Source organism: Stegodyphus dumicola, chromosome 4 (assembly GCF_044657685.1).
Source record: "Stegodyphus dumicola isolate Sdum_Otavi_A_Nest chromosome 4, ASM4465768v1".
NCBI lineage: Eukaryota > Metazoa > Arthropoda > Arachnida > Araneae > Eresidae > Stegodyphus > Stegodyphus dumicola.
Genome location: NC_140771.1, coordinates 139,817,484 through 139,835,077, shown reverse-complemented (window position 1 = coordinate 139,835,077; position 17,594 = coordinate 139,817,484). Strand labels below are relative to the sequence as shown.

At 31.5% G+C, this 17,594-nt stretch overlaps 1 protein-coding gene across 6 annotated transcripts in view; it reads right to left on the bottom strand.

Moving 5' to 3' along the window:
* LOC118190395 (WD repeat-containing protein 89) overlaps positions 1-17,594 on the bottom strand; it is a 139,739-nt gene that overhangs the window by 81,982 nt on the left and 40,163 nt on the right. For 5 of the 6 annotated variants that reach the window (XR_015040799.1, XR_015040800.1, XM_085815552.1 and 2 more), the window contains exon 2: positions 7,513-7,603. Coding sequence is in view for 3 of the 6 variants with exons in the window: in XM_085815552.1 (XP_085671678.1) it covers positions 7,513-7,603 (91 nt within the window). In the remaining 3 variants the exon portion in view is untranslated. Of the gene's footprint in view, positions 1-7,512; positions 7,627-17,594 lie in introns of all 6 variants that reach the window. The other variant, XM_035361091.2, reaches the window with a different exon arrangement.

The following is a 17,594-nucleotide window of genomic DNA, read 5'->3' as shown; positions in this document are numbered from 1 at the left end:
AAAGCTCGCTTAAAATGGAAATGTACTTAAGTTCCATCTCATAGTGTAATCACAAAAACTGCTGGTTTGAAAGCATGCTTTTATTCTTTAGGGAAATTCTTTTTTAATTCTTTGTTAATTTCTCATGAAAGACTAGAGACAGGGTTGCCACTCAAACAGGAGAATGAAATTCCATGACTTTTCCCGGTATGTTTCAAGAAAATTCCAGTCTATCCGCGTAATGTACGTTGGCTGTGCTAAGAGGTAAATTAATTATGGTATTACTTGTACTGTGTAGCAAATTCACTTAATTATTCAATAAATCCCAGAGGACATTTATTCTTGGTACACTTTGTTTGATAATTTTGTTTACTTTTCCACTTAAGAAACTTAATAAAATTTAAGATATATACATTGGATAGCAATTTTACGTTTTATTTAATTATTACTCATGATCATCACCAGTTCAACATGAGGCTAATTCGGTTCTTATAAATCACAACGCAATGCTAAAAGCTACGTTAGATTTTAGGTAAATTTAATTTGTGTGAGGTGTCTTCTTAAAAGGCACCTTAACACTTGAAAACACAAATATAATAGGAGTTGTTTTCTCCACTGAAGATTGAGATTAGAATCTCCCCAATCTGGAATAAAATAAGGCTTTTTTTTTTTTTTTTTTTTGCAGACATTCTGCAGCTAAATGAAAGAAAGAAATCTATTTAATGATATTTTTTTACTAAACTGAGGTATTTTATATTTATTTCGCAGCATACATAAGGAAAAAACATGTGCATTAAATTTCGTGATGTTATCACACTGCTAGAATTAATTTCAGGATTATGCCAGAGAAAATTTCCTGAAATTTGGAAATATTATTTACTAATGATAAATAAATTTAGAGGGAAGAAGCAACATTAAATGATATGAATAACATAAAAATTAAGATAATTACTTAAAAATTGAATTAGAATAATCAACGATATTTTAGCGAATATAGTTATATTACATGGTTAGCCTAGATGACTGATTACAATTTTTTTATTTTACTGCAAAATGACAAGGTATTTATTAAAAAGAAAAGAAAAAAAAAGATTTTGCGGTAAAATCCTAGTATACGGTACGGCCTTCGAACGATTTTGAAAATTAGATTGTCGCCAAGAACAAAATGACTCATTTGCTGCTCATCATCATGTCGCCAAATCCCGCTGCACATGGAGATTATTCTAACCAAAGAACGTCTATGTAAAGAAGAAAAGGTTCCATACACCTAAATGCTATTACGCGGGTAGAAAGCGGAGGAAAAATTTGCCAAGGGATTTGGCGACGGAACCTGGCGGCCAGAATTTCCCTCTCCGCGATGTGTACAGGAAATTGAGAAACATGTGTTAAGAAGAAACATTCTTTGACAAAAAAGAAAACTACGAAAATCCGTTTTTAAATTATTGCGAAAAATCTAAGAAGAAACGTTTTATCAAAGAACATTTTTTTTCTTGGATTTTTCACAATATTTTTAAAAACGGATTTTTGAAGTTTCCCCCCCCCAAAATAACTAATCCATGAATTAATTTACTTGCGCCAAAAAATATTTTCTTTTCCTTTAGAGTTTAAAGAAATTTTAAACGACATTCATTTTATGAACTCTTGATAACGTGACCTTCGAACTTCGACACCGGTTTTGAGCGACAGATATATTGCGCATGCACAGCTGTTTCCCTCTATGATGGAACGGAGCCACGTCTGTTGCAGAGAGGTTTTCTTTCTTTACAATACATATTTTTTTATTCTAACCTTCATGGTACCGTATACTAGGATTAAACCCATTTTGTTTTATACGAGAACAGGTACTTTCTTTAGTTCATGCACTGCACATGCGATTCTCGAGGTTACTGGAAACCAAAAGTTGCGGGAAACTTGATTTGCCTTTCTAAAAGACAATCAAATTGGAGCTGCGAAAATTGGCTCTATGCCAGCTGCCCGAATGACACTCACGTGATACACAATTCACCAAAAAAGTTATCTCTGCCGACGTCGGCACAAACCTCGCCTTTTTTAGTGGGATCGTTGTATGAAATTCCCCAACTTTTCCAGATTTTGACTAAAACACTTAAATTCCCTGAATTTTTTGGTCAATTTCCGAATTCCCTGATTTTTTCCAGGTTTCCCGGTTTTCCAGGTAGCGTGGCAACCCTGTAGAGAACACAAGAGAAATTCGCCCTCTGGTTGATACAAACAGGTTGTTTCCGAAATAAATTTTCACAATTGGTGAAAGGAGGGAAAATATTTCTAAGGCCCGTTTTAGATGCCAAAAGATTTAGACGCCATGTTTATCCAAAAGTTTAAAAACAACTCCTAGGAAGCCAAAGGGGTTGAAAATCTGAATAAGCGCTTTGTAAGAGATCAAATAAAAAAATTGTTTAACGACGTTTCATCTTGAACAAAAAGATATATATTACAACCTATATTTACAAAAAATAAAAATGGGACCCTTACGGTCTGTGGTGATGTCGATAAGGAGCGCGCCTTGTGCCCTCCGATAAGTGTGGCAACCCTAGAGGAGAAGTTTCTTACGAGTAGCGAGAGAGCGAAACAGGCCGGCTGTTGGGCAGTGTGCGCGATGTTCCGAAATAAAGCTTAATTTTTATTGTGCACTATGTCTTGTTAATATTTATATTAATGCAGTAAGAACATAATCTGTGATATGGAATTCGAGGATTGGTGGTAAAACATATAGGAAATCACCATAGGTCCTCGATCATCTAAAGTGTGTGTGCGTGGAAGGGGGCGATTCTTGATATCATAGTATGAAGCATAGTTTTTTTCACATACAGTCAAAAGTCGTTAATTCGGACACCCATAATTCGGAATGATCTATAATCCGGACCTCAAAACTAAAAACTTTCTGCGCATGCGCCGCGTTGACACATGCGCATAGGCGTTTACGCGTGCGCGTAAGACCCTTTACGACTGCGCATATGAGTTTGCGCAAGTGCAGAATACGTTTTCGCGTGCGCGTTTTATTATAATGGACGTATAAGCTAAAATTATCTAATTATCTATTTCAGTTAATGTTGATGATTGCGTTGTTCCTTAATTTTCGAATTGGATCCGGCTTATTATTTTTTGCAGACTGTAAGAGCAATTTTATAAAAGTAAGCTTAAACTTTCGATTATATCAAACAGAATTTCCGATATATATTTGTTAATAGCGAAAGTATGTTTTGCATCTAAATCGATCTAAAGCGAAAGTATGTTTTGAAATCCGAAATCTGTTTATCAATTTCACGCTGCTCGGCGGGGGGACCGCCGCGTGGCGGGCGCGTAATGAATTTTAAGTTGATCTGTCAACACTATCTTTATCTTCAGCGCAGATGTTTTTATTTTATTTGGCTTATAATTCCTTACCAAATGTAGTATTTCATCTCGATATGCTCCGTCTTTGATATGATTTAAAACAAGTTCCTCGTCATTATAATTCGCTTTCGATAGCGAAGAAAGTAACAGAGGTTATTGAAAACGAAAAAATTTCGATTGACAAATTAGTCGGTGTTCTCGACACAGCAATTATAGGACTTGAACAGCGTAACTTTGTAACTGAACAAGAAATTATGTCTGTTTAATAGAATTATAGAGAAAGTATTATCACATGAAACGAAGCAAAACTTAAACAACTTACATTGAAAGAAATGTTTAATAAAGTAAACAAATAAATATTAAGCTTTTTCTTTTTGCAAATTTTGATACCCTTTAGATTATAATTGTTCTTTATTTCATAAATTACGGTTTCATATTTTTAATTTTAGAATTTCTGCATGCCATCTTACGAGATTTAAACTGATGATCTATAATCCGGAAAAATCTATAATCCGGAATCGCCGAAGTCCCGACGAGTCCGGATTAACGACTTTTGACTGTATTATCTAAAGCATAAAATACAACTTCAAAAATGCAACATACTTTCTGAGTCATAGTGCTTCATTTTTCTTTTTTTTTTTAATTTTTGGCTGAGTTACATCTGCTTGTAATATTATACTAGTTCAGTTACAGCATGATACAATTTACACATGCAGTGTTATATTTGCTAATTTTTTTAATAAAATAATAATATTGATTTTAAATCAACTTAAAAAGCTTTTTACCCATAGTTTACATAAGTGTGTTCAGCCGGGTTGCATCCTCAAAGTGAATAAAAACATAAATTTTATTTTTTTAATTTTAAATTTCTACCGAAATTTTAAAATTTTTTGTCTTTAGACTTACATAACTATATTCAAGCACTCATCACTAGAAGCACATCAAAAGTATGCAAAATTAATTTTTTAAAAAAAATTAACAGTTGGCAGCTACCTGGAAAAAAATGTCTGAGAGGGGCCCGGTATAAAATATATAGCAGGTCTCAAAATTTAGGATTTCGCTCTAGATTTTTTTTAAGTCTCAATTTTGTGTCCTTGGGTCCATAAGTTATAGTTCATGCAAAATTTTACTACAATTTAAATTATTTTATATACCGCCCCTCAAAGGGTTAAAAGCAGATTTTTGTTTCTGTTTATAAAGATTTGTTAAATTTTTATAAGAAATTTTATGGCGATCATTTTAAGCATATGTTCAAAGCAATTTTAAGGCAAAATATATATTCTTACTGCAGTTTGTTACTCAATGTTAGTTTCAAGTTTGTTTATAAAAACTGTTGAGACTTGGAATCCAACAAAAACAGTGCATGTGAAAAGGATGACACTGCTTAATGTTAAAACTAGAGAACAGTTATGCTTAAACTGATAGAGTTCAGTGCATTTTGAAACTTGGCATACATAAATAATACATAAGACCCAGATTAGTATCTATAATTAGTATAAACAATACATAAGGCACAGATTAATATTATAAACAATACGTAAGTACCCAAATTGGTATCTACAATGCTTGCAGGCAAAAATTTATTCAATTTATTATATAAAGCTGTCTTTTCCCAATGGCATTTTTATACATCCTTGAAAAACATTTGTTAAAATAAAAAAACTATGCTACTTAAGATCTGATATTAATAAAATTATAAGCTAATTTAAAACTTTGTTCACATTTTAAGAAAATGTATCATCCAAAACAATCCAAATAGAACCTGCATTAGTCTACAGCTACATTAGTCTTTACATATATATTATATAAATTGTAGGTTAACCTATATTTTAGAGAGCCCCTTGGATTATTGCCAAGTTGCTGTTTCATTTATGGTAACCTGAGCAGTTGAATGTTATGGAAACCTTATTATGACATGATTGGTTGCATGACTGCAGTGAATTTAACTGATGGGAAAATATTTGTTGGATGTCAATTAGAAAATACGTTGCTTTGCATCGTAAAATGCATCGTAAACTGTGTGCTTTGCATCGTAAAATGCATCGTAAACTGTGTGCTTTGCATCGTAAAATGGCTGTCGCTGGTAAACTGGGTGTTTGGTGGTATAAAATGAGAGAGCGAAAGTTACAGAAGAACAGAAACTGGTGCTACTTTGGTAGATGGTTGCACGGATTTTTGGCAATTTACATCGGCGCAATTGTTGGAGCGGTTTTTACAATTGTCAGCCATCTTGAAAAATGCTGTTTTTACGTATTTTACGCATAGTAAAGTATTCTAAACTTTAAAAAAATAATGGATTAATTTTTTGTTGAAAATGTCGTTTTTTAAGATGGCAGGCAAATGTAAATAAATACATTTACTATGAGTATAAAATACTAAAGTAAGGTTAAATTATTACTTTCATACAGCACAGAAACAGAATAAAAACACCGCTATAAAAACATTGTGCCAACATTTAATTGAATTAAAACATTACTTAAATTGAATATTGAATTAAAAACCACATACCAACTTTTAAAAGAATTAAAATGTTATTACTTAAATTGAATATCGAATTAAAAACATCATACCAATGTTTAAAAGAATTAAAATGTTACTTAAATTCAAATCCTTTAAAATAAGTTTTATAGGATATAATTATTTAACATTAAAACATATGTGGCAATAAATATCTCAGTAATTTTTTAAACGGTGTATTAATTTTTTAATAAAAATTGAAGTATACAATTATAAAGTAAAAGAAAAATGTGTACTTACATTTTTTTTAGTATTTAACCTGTCGTATATTGATAAGTACCACAAAAAAATCAAAATCATAATTTAGATATGAATGAAAAAAATTTGAAAAATGTAATCTAAGGAATTCGAAGAGATGAATAATAAAATTTTAAAATGGCACAATAATGCACAAATATTCAGTAACCAATCAGGGAGCTGATTACAGCTTGTTAATGCACAAATATTCTGTAACCAATCAGGGAGCTGATTACATCACAAATAAATTAAAATTACTTAAATAATCATACATAATAAAATCATTTTTAAAAAAATGCAAAATTAAATTGTATTTTAATATTTAACAGCCATAAATAATGTTTAAAACATTAGATTAAATTTATAGATATTAAAATCAATTACTTTTAAAGTAATGTTACGTCATTACATCATTCACAACATAAAATTCCATAAAATATCATAAACAATAAAATTTTTATTTCAAATAAAAATGCAAAATTAAATTGATTTTTAATATTTAGAAGCCAAAAATAATATTTAAAACACGGAATTTATACATAATAAAATGCATTATTTTTTTTAAATGCATTATTTTTTAAATAAAATGACAACAAAGTATCAGTTACCATAAATAACTTGTCTAGCAATGGATTACGTATCACTCGCCAAAAACAGTACAACCATCTATCAAAGTAGCACCCAGAAACTTTGTTGGATGTACGGAATTATAAGTGTCCTGTTTGTACGAAGGAAATGCATATGGTCGAAGGTAAAGATCGTTCAGAGGGCTTTGAATGGGTTTGTTGCATAAAAGGTTCAAATGCTCACCATATAAAGCATTCCATTAGAAAAAGAACATGGTTTGAGGAAAAATTTTGGATGCTATTAAGGAATTTTGTGTGCCACAGAAATTTCTAAATAAATTAAGTGGATATTTCCTTTGTGTACTGTGTAGATATAATAAGATGTATTTCCTTTTTTATGTTATTTCATTTTTTGATTTAAAGTACAGTTTATTGAGATATACATTTTTTGTTTGGCTGTAATGTAGAACTGGGTGCTCCTTTGATTTTTAAGTGAAAATAGATTGATGTATATATGTACATAATCAAGTCACATTTTTTGTTTGGCTGTAATGTAGAACTGGGTGCTCCTTTGATTTTTAAGTGAAAATAGATTGATGTATATATGTACATAATCAAGTCAATGCGCAATGCCAAGTTTGTGCAATTCTCTGATGCTTTTCTTAATTAAATTTAAGATTGATGAATACATGGACACCGAATTTGTGCAATTCTTTGACTTGTAATTTTTGTTTTGTGTAAGGACCACCTTGAAATTGTGCCTTGCTGGCTAATCTTCAATTTTTGCCACAGGGCACCCTTAAATATATTTTTACTAAACTGTATTTGAATAATAAACATATAATTAAAAAAAAACACTTACTTATTTACAACACACTGTAATATATATTCATCTGTCACATGCTGTTTCGATAACAATTCACATTTTGCATTACCATTAGGAATAATAGAATCTAAAATATAAAACAAAAATCTTCTATTTACATAATTAAAATATCTGTTCACACAAAAAAATATATATATATATATATATAAAAGTTCTATACTTTTAAATGTTACACTGATTCAGGCAATACAATAAAATGCTAAAAATTTAGCTGATTATTATTTCATTTCATAACCTGTTACACACGCATACTTAGTCTTAAAATATTTTAAGACACAAAAAATGATCATAACAGAATTATTCCCATTTAAAAAAAGTAATAAATTTAGAACAAATAACTACAATCAAGTGAAAAATTATTATTTATAAAACAATGAAGCAATGTGCAAGATACAGATTTTTATACTTATTAACCCATTAACAGTTTGACACGGATTTTCTCGTTCTTTTATGCAGGTCTCTTAACGGTTCGTTACGGATTATTGTTAGCTTAAATGTACCCTCGAAAACGGACAGTCCTGTGTTTTTGTATCAGTGAAAAAATGCGCCAAAAACGACTAGCCCGTATTTTTGTATGTCTTCCAACCCCCAATGCCTAAGGGGACAAGGGTCCATGCAATCCTGATGACAATGGGTAATGGCTGTCATTAGCGTGGGGAGAAATCTTATTGATGTTTTGGGATAAAGGCCTTACACTGACTCTAAAGAAACAAATTTATTACCAGTTACAAAGTGGATGCATATATAAAGGGATTTAAGAATTTCCGTTTTAGAGCAGTTATTGAATAAAAAATAGAATTTTTTACAAAATGAACGTTTACCTATAAGAGCATTAATGAATTAAAACGAGAAAAATAAAAGTAATAAATGCAAACATAAAAATCTGAAAATGCAAATCTTTCAGAGTTTACATTACGCCCAAAAGGGCGCTTTTTTAACGGTTTGTGGGTTACCTTTATTTTTAAATATCATGTTCTTTGCGCTTAAACCATAAAACTTCTGTTAAACAGCAATACCGCAAAATAAATTTTAAATGAGCATATCTTTAGAATTTCCGATACACAGTCTCGCCCGTTGGAGATAATTTTTTTATATTATTATTTTCATACAGTGTTGTCTTTGCTCGCTTTCAAATCGTTCAGTTTCTTAATAAAAAATTCATTGAAGTTTTATGTAATATGAAACAGATAATAAAACAAATTCAAAATCTCGGCTTCGAGATGCCCATATTCGGGTGGAAATGTACGTTATTCAAAATTGGATGGGTCTAGGTACCGTTGTTTTATCACAATGCGATGGGTTTGGTCTAGGTACCGTTGGATGGTAACCTGCATAAATGTATGTATGTAAACATACATACATTTACGCAGGTTATTCATTATTTAATTTCAAGGCAGATAGCCCTCGAGTGCTTTGCCGTAATCTAATAAACCAAAACCATTATTTAATTTCTTTAAATATAATACAGGGCTGTAATATTTGATAGCAACAGTTTAAAAAGTGAACTGACATAGTTTTCAAAGCAAAATGCCAAAATGAAGTTAATAGACCTTCTCGGCTAATGCCCTTTGAGCTAAAAATAATGTATCGTGTAATTTAATGGGAATACGAGATTAAATAATTCTCTTTAAAAAATTCTTCTACAAATTTATATCACAAATAATAAAAACGTGAGTCTCTCTTGATAAATTTATAAATCTTATACGTCTGACAATGCGATTCAATTATTTGATTTCGTAATTTAAGAACCTATGATTCTTGTTATAAAACTGTACAGGAATTTAGCAAAGAGGCTATTAAGTAAACTCTTATTACCATTAATCCATGCGATAAACTATTATTATTATTACTTTTGGTTTAGTCTTTTACTTCTAAGTATCCTTTTACCTCAAATAATCGAAAAGATATATAAATTTAAAACAAAATTCGCCCCGAAATCAGAAATTAGGTTACGAATTTCATGCAAATTTTATTTCAAAACCTATTTTACGCTCTGTAAAATGATGCAAACTTAAAAATTTCGAGATTTTTAGTTCTTCTTTAAATGGAAATATGCGTAAAAAATTTCTTCAACATTAAATTTTAAAAACTCTAAATCGAATTATTATCATCCGTAAACGGTATGTGTACAAAATTTGAACTCAATAGCTTATTGAGAAGTAGTTAAAAAAAAGACGACGAGCTTTTAATTAAACACCATGAATGGGAAAAACCTTTAAAAAAACATGTTTCTTTGCTTAATATGGTGTAGGAAACCCGTTGGCATCCAAAACAGCTTGCAGTCTTCTCGGAATGGATAAATACAGTTCCTGTATGTTTGCCAAGGGAATATTATACCATTCTTCCTGCAAAACGGTGGCAAATTCAGATAACGATGGTGGCGGTGGATAATGAGAACGCACTTTCTGTTCCAATGTAGACCACAAAGGTTCGATAATATTCAGGTCTGATGACTGTGGTGACCAGGGAAGATGGGACAACTCATCCTCGTGCTCAGAAAACAGTCCTGGACAATTTGAGCTGTGTGAACAGGGGCTTTGTCGTCTTGGAAGACACCATCACCATCAGGGAACAAAGTTTGTACCATGGGATGAACTTGATCGACCAAAATGTTCACATAAGTCTTGGCAGTCACGTGCCCTGACACAGTTATCATGGGGCTGTTATGGTTTGGGCAGCCATGTTTCACTCTTGGCTACAAGTAGTCTGTATCATAGGCTTGAGATGGCGTTCTCCAGACGTAAACTCGGCCAGAAGTGAGAAACAATGTGAAAGAAGACTCGTCAGACAATATTACTCGCTCCCACTGCTCTATAGTCCAGGCTTTATGACTTAAGCACCACCTTTTCCTGTTATGGGCATTAGCATCACTGATGAGTGGCTTCTCAATTGCAGCACAGCCAGCAATTCCCTGTTTATGAAGCTCCCTTCTAATTGTTTTGGTACTCACAGAGTTCGGTAACACAACATTCATTTCAGCAGTAACTTTTGCAGCTGTGGTCTTCTTATTTCTCGTCACAATTGCCCTTAATGATCGTCTGTCACGATCACTCAGGACACACTTTCGTCCGCGCAGTGATTTAGCAGATGATGTTTTTCCGCTTTTCATATATGCGGAATAAATCTTCGATACAGTACCTCTTGAAACACTAAACACCTCGGCTACCTTGCTTACGGAAGCACCTACCATACGTGCTCCAACAATTTGCCCACGTTCGAAGTCTGTTAACTCTGACATAATGCAATGACAACCTCACATAACAGTACTCCAACAACAACTGAACTGTTTAGCACATTTACGAAGTTGTATAGGTGGCGTCAGTAGTCAAATACGCCAGCGCCACCTACATATTTCATTAAAATCAATCTTTCTTTTCAAACATGCATTTCACAAGGTGTTTCCATATTTTTGTCCATCCACTATATTTTTATAACAGTCTTGGCATTATGAAACGTGTAAGCATCATTCATAAGCGATTCCCGACAATTCTGTTCATTTGTCAAAGCGGCTGCTTTTGAAAATATTGTGAAGCTCATTTGATGTGCTCCACTATCTATGATACTCATTATCGATTTTAATTATGCTCTATTTCTATACAGAAATATTGGTAAAATTAAGAGAGGTCAAATATTTAATTATTTGAGTTATATAACTACTTATACTGTCTCAAGAAATTTTGTGTCATTTCGTAAAAATAATTTTTAAAATTCCTTTTTTCCCTTACCCCTATGCTTAATGACTTTATTACTATTCTGATGAATGGAAGGTTTGTAGAGACATTATACATTTTTTTTAACAGCAAGAGACATTCAAAATGAGGAATGCTCTACCCGGGACTCGAACCACGGAATTCTCGAATGCGCGCTGAACGTACTGACACCATGAAGGCATGCTAAAAGGGCGGGAGAAAATACCATATAATACTCCCCCCTTTTAAAGGACAACTGGGGATTAGGGGACCGAATCGCCAAATCCCTGCGGCGGAGAATCATCATCCACCACCTTTTTTGGTTTGGGCACCACTATAGAAACATTAGGTTATTTCGAAACAGGACATGTGAAATAGGAGCAATGCCTTCACCAGGACTCGAACCACCAACCTCTCGAATACACGCCGTGCGTGCTGACCATTACACCACGAAGGTATGCTAAGAAGGCGGGAGAAAATACCTTATAGGTTATGAAAACCAAAAGTTGAGTAGGTAGTCACAAATCTAACTAATAAATGATCTACAAATACAACTTTTAATATTTTAGCAGAATTTTTTGGAAACGTATTTATATAGATTGTTGTAGAAATCGACACAGTTTGATGCCAGTTTAGAGGGGTTGTTTATGAGCGTATTAAAAATGCTTTTCCCGCTCATTTCGTAAGTGTTAACCGCTTTAAAATAATAATTTATAATCGCACTTGATCTGATGTTTACAATTTTTTCCCGAGATTTCTTTAAAAAGAAAGAATTACAATTGTATTTCATGCAGAAAATTTAATGGAGTTGGCATCTGCGCAAGAGGACGGAAACTATCAGGGAGGACTTTCTACGGGGAACTAGATTTTCTTCACATTGAACGTAGAAAACTTTCACCGAACAAGCGTATTCACCAGGATTTGAACTTATGTAGAATGACCAGTACTCAGAAGTTTTAGCGCTTGGCCACTGGGGCCCGCAGACCGATTAAAAATCTTGTTTAGAAACCTTTCATCTTGATTTAGTGTGACAGGTGCCGTAGTTTGAAGATTAGGATTACATGAATACAGCAAAACACACGAACTCTTATCTGCTTTTAAGGAAAGAGATGCCTTCGTAGAGGACTTTTAATGAGAAAAGTCTCATATTCATGTTATATATAGGAAAAAACTTCGAAAAATACCATTCAGCCATCATATTTGTTCATCAGGGAGTAAATCTAAGTCGAACTACCAGTATTTACCGGCCACTAATATGGCCGTAGTTTAATAGGGGAAATAACTGTTGGACTGTAAGGCATCTAAATTAAAAAATAAAAAAAATTCACTTCTGAGGTAATCTTAAACACAAATTAAGTTTTTTATTATAATTATGAAAGAGTTCAACTCATTTGTTAATTTTCAGATCGTTAAAATTAGTGTGGCTTTAACGAATGATTATTTAGACCTGTTACAGGAAACAAATACATCAAAAGTTTTCTTTAAAATATCAGGAATTATTGAAAAATCTTCTGTAATTTATAAACGAGAAAACGTATTTAACCAGATTTTACATGCGTAAAAAAATAATGAAATTTGATCTTCCCTAGTAGAGACATTTGTAATTATATTTCTAGTTCCAAATTCAAAGTGAGAAATCTAGTTGCCTGAAGCCAGAGAACACTATCGATTCTTCTTGGCTTTTATTTTCAGCGACGAAATAGATCAACTGCATGGAATTTTTATGATTTTTCTCAACATGTAAACTAAATGCGTGTAAGTGTTTCTTAGAAAGCTCGTTGGAAGTAGAATATCTCTATCTTGGTAGATAGATATTGTGTGCTTTAGTAAATTTAGCAAATCTAAACACAGGGCTGACAGTACTATGTTTGAGGCCTTTCTCTAACATAGTCGAATAGTGTATCGAATAGTCAAATAGTGAAATCACCCTACATTGCCCTCTTTTACTTACTTTTATACTTTTATCTCAAAATTATATATTGCATCCATAAAAATTTCTCTAAATTAATGTTATTTGGATTCGAAAACATTTTATGCTTAAATACATCTTCCCAGATGTTTGTCTTTTACTCACTGAGAGTCAATGCTTCTTGAAGATGTCAATTCATGAATGAAAAATTATTTCTTGCTTTTCCGGTTTCCCCTAACCATTCCCACAAAGGCCAATCCTTTGGGCGAAAACAGCCCTTCTATGATGTTAATTCCTCAGTAAAAGAGAAAGCACTGAATGGGGTAAAGTAGTAGAAATCTTGACTTTCGTTTTCACTCAAAATTCAAGCAATCCCAAAATCTACTATAAAAGATATACTCCCTAAGGTATAAAATTTTTGTGTAATGAAATTATAAAATGCAATATATATATATGTGTGTGTGTGCATTCTAATATATACACATGCTAAAATATGAATGCATATATATATATATATATCATTGATGACATATATATATATCAATTAAACCATTAGACACACTCACACACATACATAATCAGATATATTACAGATATAGAATTACATAGTATCAGTAGGTGAAAGAAGAAAATAAATCCTACTGGTGAAAGATTGCTGAAGAAATTCAAAGCATAATGAAAGTTTTTTTTATCTTGGAATCAAAGAACTTTTTATCGCTTTAGTTTTTGGGAGACTATTAGAATAAAATGTAATAAATAAATAAATATATGGAAGAAAAATAAATCTTTAAAAGAAGAAAAAGGAAAAATAGAATCAAACAATCAAATCCATTTTCAGCATTAAAACCAATTTTAAATTCGACAGTATATTTTTCTGCTGATACGAAAACTTAAGAAAATAGACAGAAATCTGCACTGTTTCACCTATCGATATATGACAAACGGAAAAACGATACAAGAAAAAGTAAATTTAAAAAATTTGCGAAAGCGGAATAATTTTGAATGCTGCAGAAACAGTAAGATACCATGCAGAGACATTGGACTTTTTTCGAAGCAAGAAATGCGAAAATTCAGCAGTGCACTCATTATGCTTCTAATAAGGAGGTCTTCCAAATTCTAGCTGGAAGGACTCCCATTTCTAACAAGATAGTGAGAATGGCATAATTCCTTATTATCTGTTTTCATGTAAAGGGCGAGAGAGAAGAAGCACGAGGCACTGTGGAATAATTCTAGTGTTAACGAATTATTGTCTGACATGTTTTCGTTGGGGTGCCATTAAAGAGACATGGCGTTTTTACGAGAAAAAAAAAAAAACACGAAAAATCCGTTATCCTATCATCAGAATACGAACCACAGGCATTCCGACTGATAGTCCGATCTACTATCACTTACACCCCGAGTTCAAATTCTAGCTGGAAGAAGCTCCTTTGAGCAATTTCTAGCTCAGGGAAGAATGAGATAATTTCTCATAATCATACGGATATATAACTGATGATTCTAAAATTTTATTATCATTAAGACTGCAAAAAAATACATGATTTAATTCATTTTCATACATTTTAAAAGAAGTTAAATTTTTCAGAGAGTTACTATAAAATATTTATTAGAATGTCAAATTTAAGCATTTCAATTATTTATATAATAAAGGATAAATTTTATATTTATATAATAAAGAAAAATCGTTGATAATATCACTGTGATTTTAGTGGAGATATTTTAAGAAATAAATAAATGAAAGCTGGAGGAAGAAAAACAATTTCAAGTTATATGTTTATCTTAAAAGTAACGAGAGAAAAACTATGTTAAAAGAAAAGGCACACATATCGAAATTGTTTCCTGTACTGCTGACAAATTATTATATGACATGCATACTATAATATTCATGAATAATTGATTGCTACTAGATTAATACAGGCATAGCATATTTCTATGGTCTGATTTGCTGTAATTCCCAATTTGATTTTTACATACTTTTATATTTAGGACACGAATTAGATCACACTGAAGATTACTCAATGCAATAATTCCATTACAGTTTTATAGAAAATTATAAAATTTCAGTTTCAATAAAAAAATATATAATATTTCGATGCCTCAGCAGGTAACATAATTTATTATCTTTCAAGTTTTTTTCGAAAACACCTCGGCAGATACAGAATCAGCTGCAGACTGTACTAACTTTAACAAGTGCAGTATCTGAGTGTTCACATTTCTGTTTATAACTGCAATAAGAACAAGTATAAGTTTGAAAAGTTTACCAATGGCTATGTGGATAGAAAAGATGATCATAAGTATTTTGACCTGGCTTTGGTTTTTGGTCAACACGTTGGCTGTAGGGAAGATTTCGTGATTTTTTTCCATGTGAACTAGTTTTCTTTATAAATTCCTCTAAGTCTTTCGTTAAGTACATACAAAGTTGCTACATTAGACATTAGTATGTTTTTAAAATGCAAATTCAGAACACTGAAAACCAAACAGTAAACATTATAAGACTTTAATAATCTTTGGTTTGGTTTAAAATACTTGAAAACTTTACTTAAAAAACGTTGAAATTTACAATGTTTGTTCCCAACAGACTGTTATTCTGCCATATTTATCGATTGTGTTAATCAAAATCTAAAATTATTTAACGTAAAATGTAACTATCCGAAAATTAAGTAAAATGAGAATTTTTTCCCACTATATCTGTAGCTTACAATGGCTAGAAAAAAAGATAGCACTAGATAATGAGTATTTCTACAATGAAAAAACTCTATTGACTAGAAATAGTCTTTGGAGACATTAGTGTCAGTTAACCTGCGGAGGTCATGTTCCCTTCCAAGTCGTTTTTTTTTTCCCAGGAGGCAGGGGTAGAAAGGACTCTTCCCCGATTATTATTACTTTTAGCAAAGACGTTTACAATTATCTATTCAATCCTTGCTAATCAGACGAATTTGGGAAGAAAGGGAAAGTTGTAGATAAATTTTGCTCCTTCCAGTGCCAGTTACAAATCGTACAGCTGTTCAATAAACATTTGAACTATACCATTAACGTTGCATATTACTAAAATGTATTTGTTCTTTAAAGTCCTTGATCTGTTCTAAAAATAATACCGCAGAAGTTTCAGAAGTGAAGTACAATTTAAAGCTACTTAACATTTCTATGCATATAAAAAAGTAAAACTGTTTAAAATGCATATAGTTTAACGCTTCCTGTTTTATTTGGAATAATATTTCAAAAATAAAACTTGTGTTGGTTACGACCCAAGCAATACTTAACGGGATAAAGAGCCGTACTTTGATAATGCTAGGATCATGCATTCAGTTTTAGTTGTTTTAATAAAATGAATTATGATACTTATGCTGGTATCATAATGGATTTTATGATACCAGCATAAGTATCATAATGCTGGATATTATGATACATATTATAAGCATTTACGGATAGAGAAGTATGATTAATACACTAATATCACTAATAATAATTTATATCCAAATATTTATATCCTAATTTAATAATATTTATATCCTAATTTATATCACTCAAAACAGAATTGGAAAACTCGTACAAATCATATTTAATCAAAACATTTTACGAAGTTTTGGGAAAAAGGAATTTTGGGGTTTGTTTGATTTTTAACGGTGAATTCAATCATTAAAACATTTTTACTGTGTTTCTTCATTCATATAACATTAGCAAAATAATTTACTAAATAAATCTTAGATGTAATAGTATTCTTGTTTATCTTTTGTTATATGACTAAAAATAAATAAAAATGCGTCTGGTATTCAATATTTATTTTTATTTAATTACAAATACTCGGCTATTGGTACTTAAGATATAGTCTTTCCATATTATCACTTTTCTATTAGGCCTTGAAATTATGTTAACGACCTAATAGAATTCGGAAAATCCTATGATTGCATAAAACTGCGGGAGGTGCTAATAATGAAAAATTTTAAATGAAAATAGAAATTTAGTTAAATAAATTTATTTAAATGCTATTTGTGCGTGTCTGCTTTATGCATTTAATGTATCAAATGCAGAAAAGTGAGAAAAATCAATCCAATACAAAGAAATAATTCTTTCTAGTCTGTGGTAAGATTGTATCAAATTCATTTAAACTTCCGTTTAAATTCGAAATGTGATCTCTCAAATCAACGAAGGAATACATTTTTGGCTTTAAATTCCAAATTAGTAGCAACTGTATAATAGCTAAACTTACCAAAATATTTGTAGAAAACCGCCAAAATTCTAGAAATTGCTATAAAATCCCGAAAAATATTAGGAAGATTATTGCTTACCAATTCCACGCTGAAAAGATCAAGCGTTTACGAGGATGAGCTTGACTGTTAACAAACAACTTGTGGAAAAAAATTCAACGCTAAAATATAAATACATATGGCAAATTTTCCAAAAATTCCTGATAAATATTGTACTCTCATCGTAAATATATATGGACTTATAATGTGATGAAAACT